Source organism: Giraffa tippelskirchi, chromosome 7 (assembly GCF_054371585.1).
Source record: "Giraffa tippelskirchi isolate mGirTip1 chromosome 7, T2T-mGirTip1v1.2.pri, whole genome shotgun sequence".
In the NCBI taxonomy this organism is placed as follows: Eukaryota; Metazoa; Chordata; class Mammalia; order Artiodactyla; family Giraffidae; genus Giraffa; species Giraffa tippelskirchi.
This window is the reverse complement of record NC_137281.1, coordinates 16,506,088-16,531,147: the sequence shown is the minus strand read 5'-3', so window position 1 is coordinate 16,531,147 and position 25,060 is coordinate 16,506,088. Positions and strand designations below refer to the sequence as shown.

The window sequence follows — 25,060 nt, the reverse complement described above, 5'->3', positions numbered from 1 at the left end:
CTCCACTATGCTTCCCCTTTCACTCTTAGATGCTGCCAGGGTCCCTGAAGAGGCAAGACGCAGGAGGAAACAGGTAAAAACTATTTTGTTCTCTTTTGCATTCAACGAGCATGCACGGAGCAGCCGCCGAAAGCCGGCACAATTTCAGGGGCTGGGAGCGCAGTGGGGACTCTCTTCCCTTTTCCTGCCAGTGTGACCACAGGTAGTAGTCCCCTGTCCTTGAGCATCTCTCTGGCGAGTCTTCTGAGAGCAGGAGGGTGCCCTGCCCTCACGGGGTGCCCAGGAGGGGAGGCCAGCTCTGAGGTCCTGCGAGGCTCTACACGGGCTGGTGTTGAGCACAGGTCTGGAGCCTTTGTGCACAGCGCCGACTGTCCCCAGGCCTCCCCGCACCATCCCACCTCAGCAGCCTTCCAATCGCAGGCCTGGGGCCCACTCCTTGTGCCCTAGAGACTGCCTGAGGCTCCATGGGGGTAAGCATGCAGCCTTGCTCTGAGAAGCACCCCTCTCCCACTGGTCTGGTGTCCTCCAGCCGGTCCCCAATGAGGGTGCGACTGGTGGCTGCTGGCAGAGGGGCACCCTGGCCCAACTCCTGGAGGCTAGTCTTTGCCACCAAGAATGGACGCTGGCCCTGGCCACAGCCCTTGTGAAAACCTAAAGGGGGCCCAAAGCACATCCCTCGGAACACTGACTCTGGGACTAAAGCATGTAAAATAGTTCCCCTGGCTAAAGAAGTTGGGGTCTTGTGCTGTAGTCTAAGCTCCATGCTGGGAAATGCACGAGGCATATACCGCTGGTTAAAGGGCCTGAAAAGGTCTATGCTAAAGAATCCCATTTCATGTTTTTTAATCCAGCTTCTCTCAGATGGATATGACCTTGAAGACTTTTTTCTGTGTAATGTGATTAACTCCCGCAGAGCTGTACAGTCCCATCCGTGCCCGGGGCTAGACCAGCATGACTTCTGGGCCTGGGAACAGGCCCCCTGCTTACTTTCAGCCAGCAGCCTAGCTTTCCCCACGCTGATCTGATCGTGGACACCCAACAGTCCTTAGCCTAAGCCATACAACCGGAGGAGATAAACAGCCGGAGGGGTTGGGGGCAGGGTGCTGATGTGTGGGAACTGTTGGCTGGGCAGGGAGGGGGTGGGGAGGAGACGCAGGTCTGGGCTGAGACAGGAGACACACTCTATTGGCCCGTCCTGGTGACCCCCCGCCAGGGACAGGCCTGAAGGGCGCAACCATGCAAATTGGGACTTAAATTTAACTCTATGTAAATGTAACTCTATGTAAAAGTCTAGTGAGTTAGCTGTCCAGCTCATTGTGTGTGCATGCACACACACACACAGGCAGCGGTTGCACATGGGTGGCCCTTGGACTACTTCTAGCCCACAGACAGGTTTTGTTTGACCAGCATGGTGTTCATTTGTGTTGTTTTTTTTTTCAAAGCAAGGCATGAAACTCTGGCTTCTTGCTGCTTTTAAAATAGTAGAAGATAGGGCACTGCTGGGCCCACGTTCCCACTTGACTGGAACTGAGATAGGCATGGCCTTTACTCAAGGCTGGTTGATTTGTTTCCTACCAAGCCCAGGGTACAGGGTCGGGGGGCGGTGCTCTGAATGGTCCCTTGGACCGCATTCTCCTGAGTCCTTTCAGATCCATCTAGATGCTCTCCTGGTATCATACTCAATGACTGGCTTTAGAATTTGTTTTTTGTTTTTTTTTTCCTGGTCTTTAAAATCAGAGTTTGGCCCTGTCTCTTTCCTATGTGAAACCCTTCCTTGGTTTCCCCAAGGTAAGCTCCAAGTCACCTAGGGCCTGACATTTGAGGTGCTCAGCAGTTTGGTGCCACTCAAAGCTTGAGAGCTGGCCAGCAAGTTTATAGAAGTTTGGATGGATGGTTGATTGGATGGATGGATAGTTGGGAGAAAAGAAGAAGTGCTAGTCCTACATGGTGTTGGGCTGATGGGAGAGGCATGGCATATCCCGAAAAAGTCCGTGAGCTTCTAGAATTCCCTATTCTGCTGTGCAACCAGTCACGGTCCTCCTGGGATCAGGGAAAAGGGGTTGGTGTAGGTGCACAAGAAGAGCTGTCTGGAAGATGTCAGCGACCAGGTGGCTCAAAGACAAACTCTTCCTGGCCCAGGCTCCTGCCTAGACACAGCACCATGCATCTCCTTGGCCCCTCGCTCCTGCTTCTTGGTAAGGATGGCTGTCGCGGTGGGTCCTTGGGTCTGGGCTGATGGTGGGAGAGCCAGGGGTGGAGGAAAGACAGGGGCAGAGAAGAGTAAATGTGGGGCAGGGTGGGGACAGGCAGTGTGTGTGTGTGTGTGTGTGTGTGTGTGTGTGTGTGTGTATGTCTGTGTGTGTGTGTGTTTGGGCTTCCAAGGTGGTGTTAGTGGTAAAGAACATGCTTGCCAAGGCAGGAGACATAAGAGACGCTGGTTCGATCCCTGGGTTGGAAGATCCCCTGGAGGAGGCATGACAATTCATTCCAGTATTCTTGCCTGGAAGATCCCCACAGAAAGAGGAGCCTGGCAGGCTACAGTCCACGGTCGCAAGGAGTTGTACATGACTGAAGCTTCTTAGCATGCATGCATGCGCATATCCAGGAGATCTTTCCAATCTAGGGATTGAACCTGGGTCTGCCGCATCACAGGCAGATTCTTTACCATCTGAGCCACCAGGGAAGCTCATACGTGTGTGTGTGTGTGTGTGTGTGTGTGTATACACACACACCTCTCCCTCTCCCTCCCTGTCTCTTCAGGGGAAATTCTTTATTCCTTTGAAAGTTCTCAGTGTCCCTCAGTAGTGTTTTCTGTTCACTTTGGTGGGTTCCAGAATACTTGGCTTTCTCTGACTCAGCTTATAATACCTGGAAGTTTACGCATCCTAAGACCCTCTATGCCTGGGATGGAGCCTGCGTGTGGATCCCCTGCAAATACAGTTTGCTAAAGGGTGGTGGACACGTCCTAGAGAACCTGACTGTGTACCACAATTCTGAGTATGACAAGGAGGCCAAGGACTACAAGGGGACCGTCCTCTATCATAAGAACCTGAAAACCGAGGCACCTACCCCCCTTCAGCAAAGGGTACGGTTCCTGGGAAACAACAAAAACAACTGTACCCTCCTCATCAATCCTGTCAAAGTCAATGACAGCGGTGTGCTGGGGCTGAGGGCGACGTCGGGGACTGACAAATGGATGGAGACTCTGAACCTCAGCATCTCTGGTAAGGCCCTGAGGATGGGTCCCTTTGTCTCAGCAGGGAGGAAGGTGGGGAAACATCTGACTCCTGGGACCGATCACAAACTGGGTGGCCTGCGGAGGCCAGACGGGGATGCCAGAGAGGGACCAGGTTGGCACAAGGACCCCGTGGTGCCCGTGGTAAACTGGAGTGTGGGCATTCACCCCTCCTTGAGCACACTGTCCGCCACTCAGCCCCTGTACATTCTAGAATCTGGCTGCCGGGTTGCCTGATTTTTCCAGAGAACATGGAGATATGAATTTTCAAGGGAAATCTCCCAATGTGTTTATGTGAGGGATTAATTCTAATTAGCCCTACGTGGCTACCTGACACACGGATAGGGTATGAACAAAACACAGGTGTGGGACCCCGCACCCCAGGCGGCATGCTCACTCTGTTCCATGGCCTGTGGATTTGGTGGGTGGTTCTATGTAGCCCTATGTTTGGGGTGAGAGATGCCACAATATGAGGGTGGTCCAGACCCGGGGAAAACGGAGACTGGCTGCACAAAGGCCTCTCCACTAAAGGAGAGTAAACACTGAGAAAGCAAACACCGGGGCATGTGATTGAAGTAAGCAGAAAACATAAGACACAGTTCCTAAGGAGGATCAGCTTTCACAAGCCCTTTCAGAGGATATTTCAGCTGAGCAGAGAAAGGCAGGCCTGGAGAGAGGTGGACGGAGGGGCCGGGGATTCCTGATGGGTTACTTGGGGCAGGGTGTCTAAAGTGGGTCCATCTCTCAGGCTTCCAGCGTGGTCCCTGCTCTTTTTTTCTTTTTTTAAAAACGGTTTTATTGAGATATGTCTAATACAACTCACCTACTAAAAATGTTCAGTTCAGTGTTTTTCAGTGTATTTATAGACATGTTCAACCATTACCACAGTCAATTTTAGAACATTTTCATCACCACAGAAAGAACTGCAGTGCCTTCTTGCATCACTCCCGTGATGGCTAATTTGTGTGTAGATATGGCTGGGCTACAGTTGCCTGGAATGTGATCGAACATTATTTTGGATTTTCTATGAAGATGTTTTTAGATAAGATTAATATTTATTTTATTTATTTTTAAAAATTCATTTGCTTAATTGGAGGGTAATTACTTTACAATATTGTGATGGGTTTTGCCATACATCAGATTGAATCAGTCACAGGTATACAGGTGTCCCCTCCATCCTGAACCCCCTTCCCACCTACCTCCCCACCTTATCCACCCGGGTTGTACAAAGAGCATTGCTGTGGGTGCCCTGCTTCATGCACCAAACATGCATTGGTTATCTATTTTACATATGGCAGTGTATATGTTTCAGTGCGACACTCTAAAATCAACCCACCTTCTCCTTCTCCCACTGAGTCCCTGCTCTTTTGCAGAGACAGCTCCTCAACCCCACATAGAGCTCCGTCAGGAAATCTGGGAGGACCAGAAAGTCACTGTCACCTGCTCACTGAATTTCGCCTGCCATGATTACCAGATCCATTTGCAGTGGTCCCTGGAGGGGTCTGTGACCACCTCTACCTTACTCTCCCCTGAGATGGTCTCTACCCAGAGCAGCCTCAGTTTCCAGCCCAACTGGACTCATGACGGCACGAACCTGACCTGCCAGCTGTGGGACCCCATGAAACAGCGGATACTCTCGGAGAAAACGGTGTTGCTGAAAGTGAAGCGTGAGTCTCCCTGATGCTCCTGTGGGAGGGACGAGGGTCCTGTCATCTCTTCACCCCCTCAAAGGGGCATGGGAACTCAGAGAAGGAAGTGTGATGGGTCTGTGGGCACCCGCAGATGGGAATGGTCCGGGCAAAGCTGCGGCCTCTCCTCTACCTTTCCCATCATCAGCGCTGGTGTTTCAGGGTACGGATTCATGTTAGTATCTGCTTCCCAGGTGGCACTCGTGGTAAAGAACCCACCTGGCAAAGCAGGAGACATAAGAGACTCAGGTTTGATCCCTGGATCGAGAAGATCCCCTGGAGGAGGGCATGGCAATCCACTCCAGAATTCTTACCTGGAGAATCCCCCTGGACAGAGGAGCCTGATAAGCTACAGTTCATGGGGTCACAAAGAGTTGGACATGACTAAAGTGACTGAGCATGCACACACGCCAGTCAAACAGAATAAAATAATTTAATCTATCCTCAAGCCATGACATGAGTTGGGAATCACTTGGCTAAGGGTTTTTTGTTCCCCTGGGGGGATGGGGTGAAGGATTTTTTCACATCATTATCGGAGCCTCATTCATTCATTCAATAAATATTTATTGTGAACCTACTAAGCGCTAAGCTGTATTATGGCTGCTAGGCATAGAGCAGTGAGCAAAGTTCTTGCCCACGTGGAACTAGCATTGCAGTGGGGGGCAGGAAAGCAAATAGATGATCAGGGGAATACAGAACATAATTGTAGGTGGTGCTAAGTGTAATTAAGAAAAAATAGGGACTTTCTTGGTGGTCCAGTGGTTAAGACTCTGCCTTGCAATGCAGGGGGCATGGGTTCAGGATCTAGTCGGGGAACTAAGATTCCACATGCTGGGGGGCAACTAAGCCCATGTGCCAAAACGAGAAAGTCCATGGGCTGCAACTAGAGAGTCTGTGCTCCACAACTAGAGAGTCCTTGTGCTGCAACGAAAGATCCCACATGATGCAACGATGACCCATGTCCTGCAGCTAAGTCCCAACTCAGCCAAATAAATAAATATTTAAAAAGAGAAAAAGTAAAAGGAAAGCAAGGCTAGGACAGAGAGAGTGAGGGGTGGAGGCTTAACTCGAGCTGTGACTCAGCGAAGGGAGGGACTGAGGCAGGCACACAGTATCTTTGTGAGAAAAGCATTCCAGGGAGAGGGAAGAACAAGTCCAAGACCTTGAGGTAGGAACTTGGCATGTCTGCATCAGAGCAAGGGGCCTTTGACCTTGGCACTTTGTCCAAGGGGCCCAATGGTAGGAAAGTAAGGCCGAGAGGGACTGGGACACTAGATCTCAGGGGCTGCAGTGAGGGGTTTGGGTTTTTCTCTAAGTGTGGAATCTACTGAATGGCTTCAAGCAGGGGAGTGGCAAGCTCTGATGGACTGTCCTGGGAATGCTGCTGGCTGCTGGCAGAGACCAGAGCTTTGGGGACTGGGGCTGGGGAGAGCAGAGAGATGACTTGGGAGGCTGTGACAGTCCCCTGGTGCTTGGGCCAGCCCACCCTTGTTGACAAGGGCAACAGGGAGTGGCTCCAGACTCTCGCCCCACGCTGTGTAGGCTGCTACTTTATCAGAATAAAAGGGCTGCAACCTTTCAGCACTTAAAACCCTCGGAGAATTCCCTACCCCTTCTGCACTGTCCTCTGCTCCTCCAGACGCACCGAAGTTGAAGATCGAAGTCAGCCCCGAAGAAGCCACTGTCTCAGAGGGAGAGTCTGTGACCATGAGTTGCGAGGTCATCAGCAGCAACCCGCGGTCCTCGAACGTGTCCTGGTTCAAGGACAGGACTCAACTGAAGGAGCAGGGGACAACACTCACTCTGCCCGAAGTGACCAGGACGATGAGCGGGCAGTACACCTGCAAGGCCTCCAACGATGTGGGCACAAGACAGTCAGATGTGGTGGATCTCCAGGTGCACTGTGAGCCTCCCGGGAGCTGCAAAAGGGGCAGGCTGGGGGTCAGCAGGGGCGCCGCCCAGGCCCTCAGGAGGGGACCCATAGAGGCCTCTGCTCACCCCACCCCCTGCCTCGGCCCCTTCTTCCAGATGCTCCAGAACCTTCCCAGGTTCAGATCTCCCCCTCGTCAATTAAAGAAGGAGTTACAGTAGAGCTGACTTGTATATCAGCAGCCAACCCTCCTCCATCTAATTACACCTGGTACTTCAATCGGCAAGAAATGCCTGGAAAGAACGGCAGGATCTTCCAGATCCCTCAAGTCCTCGTCAAGCATGCTGGGAGGTACTCCTGCTTGGCAGAAAATAGTCTTGGGCCTGGAGTTGTTGAGCAGGAAGCTGACTTGGACGTCCAGTGTGAGTAGTTGCAGAGGACAACAGAAGAGTCCGAGAAGGGACAGCAAGCAGAAACCAGGGCCTCCCGACAGATAAGCTTCTGGGAGGCGGGTGTTGTGCTGTTTTCACAGTCGTGTCCTTAGCACCACACCAGGGCCTGGCTTGTGGGAGGTGCTCAGTAGATGTCTGTTGACTGAATGAACAGCAAGCTGCCAGGGTCCCATGAGGGACACGGAGACTTGGCGTCGCTATGCAGCGACTGAGTCCCTGGAGGGGTCCTGAAGTTTTCGAGAACTGGGGCAAAATGCCTTGTTACCTCTCTGTCATCTGGCCCTGTTAAGCACCAGTAGTCTTGTCACTGAGCAGAGCCCGGGACAAAGAGAGTTCCTGGGTTTGATCCTTGGACCCTGGGGTGTCATAGTATGGGCCAAATACACTAGATGCCCAAATCCTGGAATCTAGACAATAGATATGGTTTACGCTAGTAGCAGCAATGTGTTTACCACTTGCCATGTGGCTCTAACAGCCTCCTCTCACTCTGTCCTCACAATGGTTCCACAAGGTTAGCTACTCACAGGACCCCATTTGACAGATGAGTAAACTGAGGCCTGCAGCCTCCAAGTGGCAGGATCCAGCAGTCTGGCTCCAGACCTATGCTTTTGCTTTTTTAAATGAACGCCCTTGCTATATGACCAAGCCTTGACAGCCCCCATACCCATGCAGAGATCCACAAACAGTAGCCCCTCCTTGCTCAGCACCATACGTATGTACTCTTCCCAGAGCTGTGCTCTTAACCACTGCACCATCCTGCCTCAAACGGCCAGGGCAAGAGGGAAGCACAAGCCTTCCCTCAGCTAACTGACAAACTGCGTCAATGCAGGGCACGGGGAGAGTGGAGCGGAAGCCATAAGGAACAGATACAGATCCTAGAGGTGGCTGCCTTTTCTTCACCCATCTCTCTGGTTTTCTCCCAGATCCCCCCAAGGGGGTCACCACAGTGATTCAAAACCCCACACCGATTCGAGAAGGAGACAGTGTGACCCTGTCCTGCACCTTCAATTCCAGTAACCCCAGAGTTACTCGATATAACTGGAACAGCCCAGGCTCCCAGGACCAGACATCACAGGAGAAGCTGACAATTCGAAAAGTCACCTGGAACGCAGGGCCAGTCAAATGCGAAGCCTGTAACCAGTGGTGTTCATGGTCTCCCTCTGTCAACCTGAATGTCCACTGTGAGTGACCCAGGCCCGGGGGAGGTGGAGGGGTGGCCCAGTTGGGATCACGGGGTTCTGAGGGTGAGGAGCCCAAAGCCTGGACCACAGTCCTCACAGAGAACTGAGGGATGAGAGTCAGGCCTCAGAGTCAAAGCGAGAGGGAGTCTTGGGGACAGGAGGAGGGAAAGGGACCCCAGAGATCAGCCTGAGGTCCTTGCTCTCCAGATGCCCCTAAGGACGTCAGCATCCAGATCAACCCTCATACAGAGATTCGATCTGGGAAGCAGGTCCTCCTCCAGTGTGAGTTCTCAAGTAGCCATCCCACGGACGTCCACTTCTTCTGGAAGAAAGATGGAAGCCTTCTGGAGGAAGGGAAGACACTTAACTTTGACCCCATCTCTCCAGAAGATTCGGGAACCTACCACTGCTTGGTCAACAACTCCATAGGACAGACCTCATCTGAGGCCTACGAGCTCCGAGTGCTGTGTGAGTGGTTGGAGCTGGAGGCGGATGGCAGAGATGGGCAGAGGACCAGTGACCTGAATCCTGACTTTGTTTGTCCTGCAGATGCTCCCAGGAGGCTGCGCGTGTCCATCAGCCCGAAAGATGGCGCGGTCGAGGGGAAGACGGCAGTCCTGACCTGCGAGAGTGACGCCAACCCTCCCCTCTCCCACTACAACTGGTTTGATGGGAATAACCAAGAACTCCACCATTACGGTCAGACGCTGAGGTTGGAGCCCGTGAAGCTGCAGCACGCAGGCAACTACTGGTGCCGGGGGAGCAACCGTCTGGGCCAGAGCCAGTCACCCCCCACAACCTTCACTGTCTACTGTAAGGCCCCCTCCTTCTTCTTCTCGGGTGCTGGCCACTCCTGGGGCTTCCTCCTTGGCTGTGCTGCTGTGTGTTCAGATCACATCCCTGATCCTGCCCTGCCCACCCTCCCTCTCCTGCAGGGGGTGGACGGGGGCATGGGGAACCCTGTGCTCAGAGGGCCCCCTGCTCCACACACAGCTCTTCCATCTTCCCTCTCCTGCTCAGTCTCTCCAGCCTCCAGGAGGACTCCCTCTCTGCCTGCCCCCCTGCTTCCAGACACCTGAGCTCCTATTGGCTCCCTCTCTCTGCCCCTCCCTTTCTGTCTTACCCTTGATAGGCTGCTTGTTTCTATCTTTTGATTTTTTTTTAGTGTGTGTGTGTGTGTGTGTGTTTTTAAAAGACAATGCAAGTACGTGGTAAAAAAAAAAAAAAATGAAACAGCATGGAAGGGTAAATAGTGGAAGGACAGTCACTTCTCCTTTCTTGCTCCCTGAGAACTCTGCTTCCTCTCCTCCCTCAAGGCGTTCACTGTTGGCTGGGTATGTCTCCTTGCAGAAATATTCTGTTCGTGCACAATAGGCCTCTAGAGACCTGTGTCCATACACCCTTCTTTGTTACTTAGACGTTGGAAGAGCTCACACATTGCCTTGAATTTTCCTTTCTTCATGTAATGGGGGCTTCCCTGGTGGCTCAGAGGGTAAAGAATCTGCCTGCAATACTGGAGACCTGGGTTCAATCCCTGGGTCGGGAAGATTCCGGGGAGAAGGGAATGGCAACCCACTCCAGTATTCCTGCCTGGGGAATTCCATGGACAGAGGAGCCTGGTAGGCTACAGTCCATGGGGTCGCAAAAAGTCGGACACAACTGAGCGGCTAACACTTTCACCTTCCATGTAATAACAGCACTTGGAGATTGTTCTAGATTTGGGCATAAACAGGTGTCTGAAGAGTCTGGAAACATAGGTAGAAATATTTACTTTTTGTGTTTTTCTCAGATTAGTGACTGGAGCCAGGACTTTAAATTTAGAGGATCATCACCATGCAAAGCTGGTGCTAAAGGGAGCCAATCTGAGGGTGCCATTTGGAAAAGTAACTTAAAACCACATTCCCTAGGTCTCCCCTCCACAGACACCCTGAGAACTGCCTCGTTTCCTCACGGTGCAATGTTGAAAAGCTGTGTGCCCAGTGCCCTCCTCAAGGCTGGACACAGTCTCCTGCTCCGGGCACACCCATAAGGAGAATTGTAGGCTAGGTTCCCACCTGGACTCACTGGGTTGAAGGACAAGTGATTTTAAGTAAAGCCAAGTGGCCCTTGTGGCTTCTCAGGTGGCGCTAGTGGTAAAGAACCCACCTGCCAATGCAGGAAATGCAAGATCCCTGGGTCAGGAAGATCCGCTGGAGGAGGGCATGGCAACCCATTCCGGTATTCTTGCCCGGAGAATCCCATGGACAGAGGAGCCTGGAGGGCTACAGTCCATGGGGCCGCAAAGAGTTGAACACAACTGAAGCGACCTAGCACACGCTCACATGCAACAGGCCTCCTGATGATACAGTACCATTTACGAGGGTGAGGGTCGCGTGCTCTTCGTGTGCCCGAGTCTGTCACAAAGCAGGCGCTCCTCTTGAAAACTGATTGCACTTCCCTTCTAATGAGATGTCCAGAGGTCAGGGCTGGCTTTTCCCTCTTTTTCTGAGTCACATGCCCAGGGCATGGAGGAGTCTTGCAGGCTAGAAGGACAGTGGCCTCGCAGAGAGAAGCCGAGGATGCCTCCCAGGCAAAGGGTGGAGCAGGCCTGCTCCCCGACTGAGGCTGTGTCATCAACTGACGTACCTCCCTTCTCCATCAGACAGCGCTGCCACCATCAGCAGGCGTGCGGCCTTGGGAGTGGGGTTCTGCTTGGCCATCTTCCTTCTGGCCATCTGGGGAGTCAAGCTTCAGCGGAAGTGAGTGCCTCCCACCACCTGCCTCCTTTGCTCTGCCTCCCCCATCCCAGTGAGTGGGTCCCTTGTCACTCAGCCCTGCAGCCCCCAGCGTGCCGGGTCCTCAGGGCGTTCTCCCCAGGCCCTTCTTCCTCCCTGATCACGTCTTTATTTCTCAGTTGGAAGAGGATTCAGAGACAGCAGGGCCTTCCGGAAAGTTCCAGTGGACAGAGCTTCTTTGTGAGGAATATAAAGGTAGGAGGACAGAAGGAGGAAATGCAGGGCAGGTCTTGAAGTCAAGAAAGAAACAAAGTGGAAAATCAACTATGTGTCAATTATAAAAGAAAAAACTTGCCTGGCGGTCCAGTGGTTAAGACTTCGCCTTCCAATGCAGGGCATGTTGGGTTCCAACCTTGGTCAGGTGGCTAGGATCCCACATGCCATAGGGATCAAAACATAAGAGAGAAGAAACACTGTAACAAATTCAATAAAGACTTTAAAAAAGATGGTCCACATCAAAAAAAAAAAGTCTTTTGAAAGAAACACCGTGGACAGCGGTGATAGAGTATTGTGGGGGTGGATGGGGGAGTGAGGATGGGGAGAGGAGTGGTAAGAGCTGACATTTTGTCTTTCTCTCAGGCTAGAAGGACCCCCCAAGCCGAACGCCCCCACTACCTGGGGTGCTACAATCCAGTGATGGAAGATGCCATCAGCTATGCTACCTTGAGCTTTCCTCTTGGCGAGACTGACACACAGAGGCTTAGGTACCGGGGGGGACACCTGCGCCCTGGAAGGGTCATGGGGGTAGGGCTCTCATCTTGCCTTCCTCTTTGCTTCCTCTTCTCATTCCAGCTCTGTAACAAACCCCTGGGGAATGGTCTAGGGAACTGGATCTATGCCTTCAAGCCAGGGCCAGCCTCCCTCACCAAGGTTGAGGCTTCATGAAACATACACAACATACGTTCGCTCAGTGGACACCTGAGCTCCTGCTATGAACACTGGACATCACACACATGGGGCTGAGAGGCTGGGCGTGCTCTTAGGGGCTGGGGGAGTTGGAAAAAGGAGCAAATTGCATGCAAAAGTCTTCACCTGTGGTTATCTATCTGCCTTCCCTCTCAGAGATGCAGGGAGCTCAGAGATGCAGGAAATTCCCCCAAGCAGGGACGACAGGGTCACCTACGCTGTGGTGCAGAACTGTCAAACGGTAAGAGAGCAGGGCTGTGGGAGGCAGGTGAGGGGGACCTGGCCTCGCCCCTGAGTCCCAGATGGGAAGGACCTAGGTGGGCTCCATGGTGGCAGAGGCTGGGCAGTGGGGAGGGCTGCCCAGGCCCCGGCAATGGTCAGAGCCTGGGCAGGCACCTCCCAGTTAGAGAGGTCGACTGTGGCCAGTTTCCAGACAAGAGGGCCCTTGGACCCCCGGGGTGGGGGTGGGGGGAGCCAGGAGGGAAGGGGCAGCAGGAGTGGACAGCGGGAGGCTGCTCACCACACTGTGGCTTCCTCAGGCCGACTATGAGAACGTGACTCCGGAGGTCCTAGACGATGAGGGCATTCATTACTCGGAGCTGGTCCATTTTGGGAATGGGAAGCGGGCGCTGGCCCAGGAAGGAGTGGAATATGTGACTCTCAAGCACTGATGGGCCAAACCTTCTCAGCCCCCGCTGTTCTGCTGGGGCGTTATACACACGGATGCACGCATGCACGGTTACTGCAACCCAGCTGGTGCAGAGGACTTTGTACGTGGCCCAGACACAGTCTCCCTTCTTAGCACTGGTAACCCTCCAAAGGGTTCGTTGCTGGTCCTTTCCTCTCAGCGTCTCATCTACATACCTACCCTGAACTGTACAAATCTTCCCCCCCCCTGCCTGTCCCCAGCCATCTGTCACCACCTGTGTGTGTGTGGTCTGTTAGTCGCTCAGTCGTGTCCAACTCTTTGTGACCCCATGGACTGTAGCCCACCAGGCTCCTCTGTTCATGGGATTCTCTGGGCAAGAATACTGGAGTGGGTTGCCATGCCCTTCTCCAGGGGATCTTCCCAACCCAGGGATTGAACCTGGGTCTGCCGCATTGCTGGCGGAATCTCTACCATCTCAGCCACCATCTACCCCCTCCCAAACCCCATCCCCTAGATGGCTGTGTCCCCACTGGGATCAGCTGGTCATTACTTTTATTTCTCTCTCACCCTGTTCCTTTGAAAAGCCACCCCTGCTCTGATAACTGCACTCACTAATGTAATGCCTAATGTTTGCCTGTGGGACAAAGCCCAGGGAAAGAGGAACAGAAACGAGATAGAGAGAGGCACTGCCCTGGGCCAGTTCCTCCTCTAGGAGGCATTCCACGGAGAGGATTATGCTGCTGCGGCCCCTGTCCTTGGAGGTCTCAGGGTCTGAGACATATACCGACGTGGACACACAAGTAACAGACACAGAGCTGCACAATAAACCTGACTCAGATATTGCATCAAAGAGCCAGTGAGTGATTTCCAGTCTGCAGAGTCTGAGTGGGGACAGGGAGATGGGGCAGGCATCCTGGGGCTTGGGAAGAAGGGAAAGGTCATGATAAAATCACCAGACTGGAGAGCCCATCTTCTGGTTGCCGAGAGTCCACTGGCATCACAGAGTCTGGGTCTCGGCTCTTCCACTTGACCAGCCAAGTGAGCTTGAGCAGAGGTCACTGGCTTCTCTGAGCCTCAGTTTCTTCATCTGTTAAAAAGAAGGTGCAGGTGGTTCGAAACAGGAAATGAGCTATAATCTTATGTCATATTATGAGAAGGCTAACACAGCAGCCAAAAGTCCCTAAAAATCAAATTCCTATCTGATTTGCATCTCTTGAAGACTGTGAAAAGGGGAAGCCAATTCATTACTCACAGCACTTCTCAAAAAGTGACCCTGCTGAGTTCTTTCACAACCAACAGCTGCATGCCTTCTTGAAGACCTGGAGGGATCACTCACCCTTTCTACATTCGTTTGCCCTCACTCATTTTCTAGTATGTTCCCTGGCCAACTTGCCCTCTGCTTCTCCGTCTGTTCTCTCTCTACCCGTTCCACTTCTGCCAAGGGGCCAAAACCCATTCTCCTTCGGGGCAGGAAGGTGTGGCTCATCAATCAGCAAGATGCCCAGCAAATTCCTGGCCTATGGTGAGTGCTCTGAAGGCATTACCTTCCTTTCCTGCCCCCAACATTCCCCTCTGCCCAATACCAGATGCTCTCTGCAAGGTCGTCCTTGGGATACCTGAGGAGTGGGGTGCTGATTTTCCCATCTACCTTCTTGTCCCTGGTTTGACTTCTTCCTTTTTTGTCTTTCTTTTTTGGCCACACCATGTGGCTTGGGGCATCTCAGTTCCGGGGCCCTCACAGTGAAAGTGCTGAGTCCTAACCACTGGACTGCCAGGGAATTCCCTGGTTTGACTTCTTGTAAGCACCATATGCTTTTCTAGAGAAGGCTTTGAGGACTGTTGAAATGAGAGGGGAAGGGCTTGGGAACCAGAATCACTGAATCTATTCAACCATTTTACCTACTGACACCTGTCACTGTGTCCAGCACAGAACCAGTTATTGGGATACCAAAAAAAGATAGAGCATAGTCCTAATCTTAGGGGTCTCTGGTCTAGCTGCCCAGAGGGTTTTAGACGCCCAAGGAGCTGAAAGCAGCCTGAGGAGGCCTGGCACGGGGTTCCCTAGCAACCAGCAGTTGACTTCATCCCGTCCCCTTGCCTGGCTGCTGATATCAACCTACTTTATGACCAATTGCCCGAAAGATATAGCTGTCATTAGGCCCCACTGAGACGTGCACAGCAGAGACTGGGCAGCGCTGGGGCCAGAACACATGCACCCCTGCATCCAGCCCCAGACCTCACCATCCTCCCGGAGCCCAGACAATAGACCATTCATCCGACTCAGTGAGTCCGGGCTGTGTATGCAGCAAGCAGTGGACAGAGCAGACAGAAAGCTCTGCTCTCACTGGCCAACATTCTAGCAGTCGTTGCTGTTTAGTCGCTAAGCCATGTCTGACTCTTTTGGGACCCCATGAACTGTAGCCCGCCAGGCTCCTCTCTCCATGGGATCTCCCAGGCAGGAATACTGGAATGGGTTGCCATTTCCTTCTCCAGGAGATCTTCCTGACCCAGGGATTGAACCTGCATCTCCTGCACTGGCAGGAAGATTCTTTACCACTGAGCCACCAGGGAAGCCGTACATTTTAGCAGAGGAGCTGGCAAATCTGATGTCGCAGAGTTTCAGGTGCTCAGAATAAACAACACAAAATGACAGCAGAGGGGGCTGGAGCAGAGGCAGGGCCCGTAGGATGCAGGGACCAAGGGAGTCTCTGAGGATGTGATGCTTGTCAGACACCTGAACTGCCAGGTGGGAGAGCCAGCGGAGAAGAGCTTGAAGACCCGCTGTCTCCCTTGGCACCCAGCTTTGTTCATCTCTCAAACACTCATCACAACAGGTAAAATGGCACTTCTGTTGATTTTTTTCCCCAGCCCTGTCAGTTTCTGAGTGTTTTCAAAAGACAAAACCCTAAACAGCAGGTGGTGAGTTCTTCTACATCCCAGGGGAGGTGCTGGACGACATATGCAGGACTTGGAAGGGAGGTGATGGAGAAGCTGAGATTCAAACAGAAATATAACCATTTCTTTGGAGAGAGTTGTGGATCCGCTGAGACTCTCACGCTGCCGGCACTTGAAGCCTGATGGGAAGCACTTTCAGGGAGCTACTAGGAGAAGCTTATTTTGCATGACTTGGAATTCAGGGAGGACATAGTGGCCTGGTGACTGACACATACACCCAAGAAAGCTGAAGTCCAGAGAGGCCATATTGTCAGTCTCACGCAGGAGAGAGACAGACGGATAGACAGACACCTGCTCAGTCAGAGACAGAGAGACAAGATCACAGAGACAGCCTGGGGCTGTTTAAATCTCACTTAGGGGGGATGGGGCTTCCCAGGTGGCTCAGTAGGTAAAAGAGCCCGTCTGCAATGCAGGAGATGCAGGGAGATGCAAGTTTGATCCCCAGGTCGGGAAGATCCCCTGGAGAAGGGAATGGCAGCCCATTCCAGTATTCTTGCCTGGAGAATCCCATGGACAGAGGAGCCTGGCAGGCTATAGTCAATGGGATCACAAAGAGTCGGATATGACTGAAATGACTAAGCAGGCACGTAGGGAGGATGATACCAACAGGGAGGTGAACAACCGAGTTTCCAGAGGCTGAGACAAAAGATATGCAGCCAGATGGAGGCACGCGCCACCCAGGGTCCCTACAAGTGCCCCCAGGTGGGGTCCCCTCTGCCATCAGTGCAGCTCAGAGAGGGGCAGGGTGGACCACTGCACGGGTACTTCAGTGCCATCCATCTCACCTTTGCTGGTTCCTGGTCTCTCCTCCTCTTACTCCTGCAGACATGGGGAGGGTCAGTAACCACTGTTGGGGACTTCCCTTGTGGTCCAGCGGCTAAGACTCCATGCTCCCAATGCAGGGGGCCCAGGTTCAACCCCTGGTCAGGGAACTAGATCCCACATGCTGCAATTAAAATCCAGCACAGCCAAATAAATAAAAATAAATAAATATAAATATGAAAAAAAGCAACCACAGTCATCAGACAAGAGGGGAGTGGATAAGGAGGATGGAGGAGCCCAAGGCCTGTTATCAGGTATGGGGAGAGCGGAAGCTCCACCTAGGCATGATGATCTCATTATCCCACATTATCCCACCTACTACACGCCAAGTGGAGATGCTATGGTGACCAGAGGGGCTTTTTTAGTCTCTGAGAGTGAGCCTGGCCCTGCCCACGAGCTTGTCCAAGAGTAGAGAAGACATAGCCCCCAGGGCAGGTTTGAATGGACTGTTGTGCGGAGGGCAGAATAAAACTGTGTTCTGGTTGTACCCCACCCACCCTGCTCTTTAAAGGTGCTGGCCAGGCACTCCCCCCTCCAGCCAACGAAAGCCCACTCCTCTAACCTCTCCCCTTCCTGTGTTCACATCACCTTGGACCCTCATCTCCTTTGGAGATGGTCCATTAGCTGCTCATCCAGGCTGTGAGTGCTTCAGGCTAATGGCCCTGACACCCCGCCCTTCCCTCCCTTCCGGCTCACTGCCCATCCCGGCCACCCTCCCTCGGGGGACTCCTGAGCCTCAGACATCTGGCAGCACCAGGAGGTGAGTCCCTCTTTCTATGGCTTCTCTTCCCGCAAGAATGATCCCCCAGATCCCTGCAAGAATGATTGCCCAGATCCCCAGATGCCTCTGCTCAGGGGGAACCCCTGAAGTTGGCTTGAGTCATTCCTCTACACCGAGGGGACTTGGCTTACCCCTGGACTCTCCTCAGACGACCCTCTTCTCCTGCCCATGGCCACAATCTTCACCTTCCCGATGCCCCGACTTCTCATCCCCTCAGCTGGGAGTTGCCACCTGCCCCACACTGCCTGCTATTGGGGAGCAGCACCCTCTCTTCCCAGGGACTTGGGGAAGGGGCATGAACACAGGACTCTAGATTCCTCTCTTGAGAAAAACTTCCTCTCAGGCTTAACTCTGGTTCTGAACTCTCTCCCTTCTTGTTTTCCCAGAGGCTCAGGAATCAGGAGGTCTTGTCTCTCCTGGGACCTGCCCACCTGGGTTCCATCTCCTCCTGTTACCAGTGATCGCGTGCTCCATTTTAAGGGGGCACATGGTGGAGAGAAAAGAGGGCTGACAGCGAGTGGTACCTGCTCGAATCCAGGCTTGACTGCTAAAGAGCTACCACCTCCCTCTGTGGGCGTCCATCTCGCCACCCATCTCACTAGACAGTTTCTCGCGCCCTGAGCGGTGCTGAGACCAGTCTGTGACTCCAGGAGCCCCTGTTCCCCGGTCCCAGGAGGTCTGAGATCAGGGAGTGAGGGGAGCACACGAGGGGCCCCATGGACCTGCCCCCACAGCTCTCCTTCGCCCTCTATGTGGCCGCCTTTGTGCTGGGCTTTCCACTCAACTCCCTGGCCGTTGCGGGTGCCGTGTCCCACGCCCGGCTGCGTCTCACCCCCAGCCTGGTCTATGCCCTCCACCTGGGCTGCTCTGATCTCCTGCTGGCAACCTCTCTGCCCCTGAAGGCGGTGGAGGCCCTGGCTGGGGGCGCCTGGCCCCTGCCAGCCCCCCTCTGTCCTGCCTTCGCTCTGATCCACTTTGCTCCGCTCTATGCAGGCGGGGGCTTCCTGGCCGCCCTGAGTGTCGGCCGCTACCTCGGAGCCGCCTTCCCCTTGGGCTACCAAGCTGCCCGGAGGCCGCTCTACTCCTGGGGTGTGTGTGTGGCCATATGGGCTCTCGTTCTCTGTCACCTGGGGCTGGTCTTTGGGCTCGAGGCCCCAGGGGGCTGGCTGGACAATTCCACCAGCTCCCTGGGCATCAGCACGCCAGTCAACGGCTCTCCGGTCTGTCTGGAGGCCTGGGACCCAGCATCAGCGGGCCCTGCCCGCTTCAGCCTCTCGCTTCTGCTCTTCTTTCTGCCTCTGGTCATCACGGCCTTCTGCTACGTGGGCTGCCTCCGGGCACTGGCCCGCTCAGGCCTGAGCCACAGACGGAAGCTAAAGGCAGCCTGGGTGGCCGGCGGGGCCCTGCTCACGCTGCTGCTCTGCTTAGGACCCTACAACGCCTCCAACGTGGCTGGCTTCCTGCACCCCGACATCGGAGGCCAGTGGCGGCAGCTGGGGCTCATCACAGGTGCTTGGAGCGTAGTGCTCAACCCTTTGGTGACCGGCTACTTGGGAGGGCGCCCTGGCCGGGGGACAGTCTGTGTGGCAAAAACAAAAATAGGGGCATCCCAGAAGTAGTAGCCACTGCCTGGGGGAAAGGGGCAGGGAGCAGGAGAGCCTGGCTGCTTCTCCGGGCTCCTGGCGAGGGCCACTCTCAAGGAACGGCGGGGCAGCCTCGCCTGGAGCCACTTGTGGGAAGAACTGAGCCTAGAAGAAGACAGCATTGCAGTCAGAGAGAAGGATGGAGGCCTGGAGCCGGATGGCAGGAGGAAGGTAAGCTGTCCCCGGCATACAGGACTTCCCACCTCCCCCTGTCTCTCATCTCCTTGAATCCTGACAGCCCCGACTGCCAGCGTGCCATGTAGGGGAGGAGGAAGGAAATTTGCTTCTAAGCCAGAGGCACTGCCACTCTGATGGTACGCTTGGGGAGATGTTACTCCAAAATCATTTCCTAGGAATGCACATTTAAATTTCTCAGTAAGAGGCAGGAGGCAAGACCATGACACTGTGATAGCCTATAGGAATCACAAGGGGGCAGCATTAGAACTGTGAACTGGAAGCTGGTAGGCAACAGATGCTTGGGCAGGGGGAAGGGAATAGCAACACCAGAAATAGCCGCAAACAAATATACACGACAGTCACCATGTCAAGAGTTTTGCAAGTGTTGTCTCATTTCATCCTCCCACAATCCTTTGATTTAGCCGTGCAGCTACTGTACAGATGAGCAGGCTGCTCACTGCATAAGGGAGTCAGGCAAAAGGGCAAACGCTGACTGAGTTCTAGACTGCTCTTTGCTCACCAAGCCACGTGCCTGGTGTGGGGCTGCTTCCACCCAGGAGAAGGAGTGACTTACTCTAATTTGAACAAAGACGCTACCCACTTTGTCAGGCAGTGCATGCTCCCTGGTGCAGGGCTGCGCTCTGCAGGGGGTGCCTTTTCCTAATTTGCCACTGGAGTGGCACCCCACTCCATTATTCTCGCCTGGAAAATCCCATGGAAGGAGGAGCCTGGTAGGCTGCAGTCCATGGGGTCGCTAAGAGTCGGACACGACTGAGTGACTCACTGTCACTTTTCACCTTCCTGCATTGGAGAAGGAAATGGCAACCCACTCCAGTGTTCTTGCCTGGAGAATCCCAGGGACGGGGGAGCCTGGTGGGCTGCTGTCTATGGGGTCGCACAGAGTTGGACATGACTGAAGTGACTTAGCAGCAGCAGCTGCATGAGTTTGCTACGGTCCTGGAACCAGGTATGATCATCATCTCCATTTCTCGGGGTTCAGAAATTTGCCCGAGGCCTTACAGCAATGGAGCGGTGGACATAAGATGTGATGCTTTGAGGAGGACCCCAAAAGGTCAGGGGACATCTGGAAAACTTAGGGGTATCGGGGTTAACGCCTCTCCTTGTGGCCCCTTTTGTGAAGGTGAATGGTAACACCCTGAACCCAAGAGAGAGTGGACAGAGTGAGCGTCTGCTCTGAGATGAGGTGTAGGAAGCAGACTTATTCCTCTTATGATGACAAAGATGTGAACACATAGAAGCAAAAGAACTGGTAGCTACATGCCTGATGTGCACTTGTGGTTTACACAAGTTATCTTTTCATGCTTAAATGTCTACAAGGGGGAACTTCCCTGATGGTCCAGAGGTTAAGACTCTGTGCTTCCACTACAAGGGGAGTGCGTTGGATTCCCTGGCCTGGGAAGTGAGATCTGTATGTTGCATGGTGTGGCCAAGAAAAACAAATGTCTACAAGGGCAAGAATTCTTGTTTCATTTGCTGATATAACCCCAGCAATTAGAAGAGAGACAAGCACATAGTAGGCTTGCAGTAAATATTTGCTGAGTGAGTGAATGCTTGTAACAGCCCTCCAAAGAATGTTTTATTATCTCTGTTTATAAAGCTGGAGGGCTTCCCTGGTGGCTCAGTAGTAAAGAATCTGCATGCCAATGCAGGAGACGCAGGTACAATCCCTGGGTCGGGAAAATCCCATGGAGTAGGCAATGGCAACCCACTCCAGTATTCTTGCCTGGACAATCCCATGGACAGAGCAGCCTGGTGGGCTATAGTCCATGAGGTTGCAAAGAGTTCGACACGACTTAGAGACTAAACAACAGCAATAACAAACAAATATGGAAACAGGCCAGAGAAGTGAAGTCACTGGCCAGAGGCTCCACTGAAGCCAGAAACAAGTTTCCTCTCTGTGCAGTGGGGACACCAGGGAATCTTGGTCAAAGCCTGAACTCCAGCATAGGTGACACCTCCCATAAAGTGACAACTACGCTCCCTTCCACTGCACCAGAGCACCTGTTTCTGCTGGGCCACCTCTTCCGGTTACTTGTATCTCTACCACTTAGCGGTGATTTCAGCTCCTCTCTGCGGCTCTGCAGAGCCAGCCCCCAGCATCCTGTGGTCACCCTCGCCCCTTGTGCTGTGAACCTGCTAACAGTGGCCCCAGCAGGTCCACTGTGCACCCCTATTCCCTGTGCTTGCACTGTCTCCTCCAGGGGCTCTTGGCCTCTGTATTATCTGTGTCTTTATTATTACTCTGTATCATTTGTGTCTTTATTATTGTCCCCCTGCTCAGTCCCTCTCAAGGACACCCCTTCCCACCAAATATAAGCCCCACAACAGCAAAAACTTTGTTTGGTTCTCAGCCCGACTTCTAACAGCTTATTTGAGATAAAATTTACATATCATAAAATGCACCCATTTTAAGCGTACCATTCTGTGATTTTTAGTACATTTACCAAGGGGTGCAACTATCACTATCAAGCAATCTAGGACATTTTTTGATAAAAATGTAATAACTCTTATGCTCACTTACAGCTAAGCCACTTCCACTCTCAGTCCCCAGGCAACCAGTCATCTACTTTATGTCTCTACAGATTTGCCTACTCTGGACATTTCATAAAAATGGAAACATACATGGTCTTCTATGTCTGGCTTGTCTCACCTAGCACAATGTTTTTAGGTGCATCCGTGTTACAGTATGCATGGGTATTTCATTCCTTTTTGTTGCCAAATAGTATTCCACTGTCTGGCTATGCCACATGGTTTATCCATTCACTAGCTGATGGACACCAGGTAATATTTCCACTTTTTGGTTATTATGACTAATATTCTTATAACATTTATGAGCAAGTCTCTGTGTGGATATGTTTTCATTTCTCTTAAGTCAATAGGTAGTGTCAGTCACTCAGCTGTGTCTGACTCTTGGCGACCCCATGAACTGTGGCCCACCAGGCTCCTCTGTCCATGGGGATTCTCCAGGCAAGAATACTGGAGTGGGCTGCCATTCCCTTTTCCAGGGGATCTTCTCCACTCAGGGATTGAACCCGCATTTCCTGCTTGGCAGGTGGATTCTTTACCACTAAGCCACCAGGGAAGCCCCTGCTATGGATCATGTGGCCCCTAAAAGGTAGTCGCCACCAACATTAATATTACTATCAGCCCAGGGACAAGCCCACCGCAGGAAGAGGGATGAGGGCAGCTGACATCTGTTCAGTGCTCACCACACTTAACTTAGCCTTTGACAGGTTATTAACTAACACTTTACACAATAAGCCTATGAGATTGGTATTCTGATGATCCTGCTCTATGGATGAGAAAGCAGAGGCCCAGAGGGCTTAAGTCACTAGCTGCAAATCACGAAGCTAGCAAGTGACAGGGCTAGCATTGAACCCCAGCCTGGATCCAGAGCCCAGGCTCTGCATGACTGTGTCACACTTCCTGCCCTTACAAGGCAAACTGGAGGAGTGCCATTCTAGAAGAGCAGATAAAATTCAAGTGGAGGATCAGAGAGAAGACAAAGTCTGCACATCCCCTGTGAGGCCGCCCAGGAGCAAGGCATGCAGGCAGTTGTGGAATTTGCTCCTCATTTTGCATACTGGCCCCGCAGCGCTGCTAACGGAGCTAAAGGCATCTTTTGTGCTGTTGCTCTCCAGCGAGTGACGTCATGGGCACTGCCAGGTTTTTATCAGTTCTGCCAGATAATAGCTCACCGGACTTGATCTGGAGGAGCCGGCAAGGTGTTGAGCAGCAGAGCCCTCGGGTTCTCAAAGCAGCAGGTGAGCATGGGGTCCTTAGGGGCTCTGTGGAGGGCATCTTGGCGCTCAGGGAGAGGGAACAGGAGACAGGAGGCGACCAGGAAGAGAGGGACAGGAAAGGGGCAGGAGACCGGGTGTGACCAGGAAGAGAGGCAGGCTGCCCTTGCTGCGGAAAGCGTGAGGGAATGGGGGTGGGGGTGCTCCCGGCTGATGGCTGGGAAGCTGATGGTGCGAGACCCCTACCTGGGCTGCCATCTCTGCCTCTCTGTCTCTCTCTCTCTCGCTAGTGGCCATGACCAGCCCAGACCGCTCCTTCTTCCTCGGCAATCACTGGCTCTTCTTCTCCGTGTACCTCTTCACCTTCCTCGTGGGGCTCCCCCTCAACCTGATGGCCCTGGTGATCTTCGTGGGCAAGCTGCGACGCCGCCCAGTGGCCGTGGACGTGCTCTTGCTAAACCTCACCCTCTCGGACCTGCTCCTGTTGCTCTTCCTGCCATTCCGCATGGTGGAGGCGGCCAGTGCCATGCACTGGTCCCTGCCCTTCGTCTTCTGCCCCTTCTCCAAGTTCCTCTTCTTCACCACCATCTATCTCACGTCCCTCTTCCTGGCAGCCGTGAGCACAGAGCGCTTCCTGAGCGTGGCCTACCCGCTTTGGTACAAGACTCGGCCGAGGCCGGGGCAGGCTGGCCTGGTCAGCGGGGCCTGCTGGCTCCTGGCCGCTGCTCACTGCAGTGTGGTCTACGTCATCGAATTCTCGGGGGACTCCTCCCCCAGCCAGGGTATCAACGGGACCTGCTACCTGGAGTTCCGGGACGATCAGCTGGCCCTTCTCCTGCCCATCCGGCTGGAGATGGCGGTGGTCCTCTTTGGGGTGCCCTTGTTCATCAGCAGCTACTGCTATGGCCGCCTGGTCTGCATACTCGGGAGGGGAGCCAGCCATCGCCGTCGGAAGAGAGTGGCGGGGCTGGCAGCCGCCACGTTGCTCAACTTCCTCGTCCTCTTCGGGCCCTACAATGTGTCCCACATCGTGGGCTACATCCAGGGTGAAAGCCCCACGTGGAGAAGTTACGTGCTGCTCCTCAGCACCCTGAATTCCTGTGTCGACCCCCTCGTCTACTATTTCTCATCATCTGGATTCCAAGCTGACTTCCGGGGGTTGCTGGGGAGGCTGACTGGGTCCTGGGGCCCTTGGCGGCAAGAGAAAGGTGTGACCTCGAAGAAGAGCGAGGGAGAGGGGCCACCGCAGGAGCTGTTCAACATAGAGGCCAGCTAGTGTACTCTAGGTGGTCGCTCTGGAGCCAGTGGCCGGTGGACTGGGCTGCAAGGGGGATCATCCCCAGGGCAGTTCCAAGCTCAAGTCAGGCAGGACCCTGGAGAGACAGACTGGGGACTGGCACCATCTGGGGCAGAGCAGGCAGCCCGCCTTCCTCAGGATGTGCCCACAAAAGCCCAGCTCTTGATCTCACCACACTGCCCTCCCTTCCCATCCCCTGACGTGCCCAGGAAGTGGTCAAGGTGAGGAAGAGCTATGGAGAAAAAAGGAGTTCCCCATGGCAGCAGGCCAGCTCCTGAACTTTGCTGAAGGTAGAAGAGGAGCTGAGAGCAGTGTTCAGGGGCCTAGGGAGCTGCCCAGTGACTTGGGACAGAAGATGGAAAGAATATGTCCTTCAGAACTACTGACGCAGCTGGTGGGGGTAGGGACACAGGACTCCAGGTGGGAGGGAGCACCCTGCTGTCACATGTGGATTTTCCAGAAAGTTTCCACTGTTCAATAATTTCAGATCTTCAGGGACATTTATGAAAAATAGCAGAAGAAACATTAACTAAATAAATTTGGTGGCAAGCAAAAGAGAATTTTTTTTCCTTAATTTGTTTTTTTTTTTCTTAATGGTCCATGTGATTGATACATGTGAGTGTATCTTAGGTGGAATTGATGGATGAAAGGATAAAACACCTAGACTCTGAAAGAAAAGGGATGAACAAGAAGATGCTTAGATACTGAGAGAGGACTGGAGTTGGAAGAATAAGAACAATAACTAACCTATCTTAAGAGCTTGGCCTGACACTGTCTTCTTCAATCGTCTCAGTTGCTGTGAGGCAGGTACTATTACTCTTCCAATTTTACAGGTGAGAGACTGGGCCCAGAGAGGTGAAGTCTTCTAT

The 25,060-nt window shown here is 53.2% G+C and overlaps 3 protein-coding genes across 13 annotated transcripts; all 3 read left to right on the top strand.

The window, feature by feature from the left end:
* The first annotated feature begins 28 nt into the window (after nt 1-28).
* On the top strand, nt 29-13,600 carry CD22 (CD22 molecule). Of its 10 annotated transcripts, XM_081516703.1 has the most exons (15): nt 29-73; nt 2,140-2,195; nt 2,786-2,791; nt 2,835-3,224; nt 4,609-4,902; nt 6,563-6,826; nt 6,952-7,215; nt 8,169-8,426; nt 8,634-8,894; nt 8,976-9,239; nt 11,068-11,164; nt 11,320-11,395; nt 11,780-11,904; nt 12,263-12,347; nt 12,646-13,600. In XM_081516703.1, exons 1-15 carry the CDS (start codon nt 30-32, stop codon nt 12,775-12,777), a joined length of 2,616 nt encoding a protein of 871 aa, XP_081372829.1. In that variant the 5' UTR covers nt 29; the 3' UTR covers nt 12,778-13,600. The 10 variants fall into 10 exon arrangements, with proteins under 10 accessions (XP_081372829.1, XP_081372831.1, XP_081372827.1 ...); XM_081516705.1 differs by lacking the exon at nt 2,786-2,791 and having other exon boundaries at nt 2,051-2,195; nt 8,817-8,894; XM_081516701.1 differs by lacking the exon at nt 2,786-2,791 and having other exon boundaries at nt 2,051-2,195.
* A 4,429-nt stretch (nt 13,601-18,029) lies between these two features.
* FFAR1 (free fatty acid receptor 1) lies at nt 18,030-24,746 on the top strand. The gene is made up of 2 exons (XM_081513622.1): nt 18,030-19,127; nt 23,185-24,746. Exon 1 carries the CDS (start codon nt 18,030-18,032, stop codon nt 18,930-18,932), a length of 903 nt encoding a protein of 300 aa, XP_081369748.1. The 3' UTR covers nt 18,933-19,127; nt 23,185-24,746.
* Nucleotides 18,843-24,751, top strand: FFAR3 (free fatty acid receptor 3). 2 transcript variants are annotated; one of them, XM_081513619.1, is made up of 3 exons: nt 19,590-20,100; nt 22,594-22,918; nt 23,185-24,751. In XM_081513619.1, the coding sequence occupies exons 2-3, from the start codon at nt 22,807-22,809 to the stop codon at nt 24,168-24,170; spliced, it is 1,098 nt and encodes a 365-aa protein (XP_081369745.1). In that variant the 5' UTR covers nt 19,590-20,100; nt 22,594-22,806; the 3' UTR covers nt 24,171-24,751. The 2 variants fall into 2 exon arrangements, with proteins under 2 accessions (XP_081369747.1, XP_081369745.1); XM_081513621.1 differs by lacking the exons at nt 19,590-20,100; nt 22,594-22,918 and adding an exon at nt 18,843-19,127 and having other exon boundaries at nt 23,185-24,746.
* The last annotated feature ends 309 nt before the right edge of the window (nt 24,752-25,060 follow it).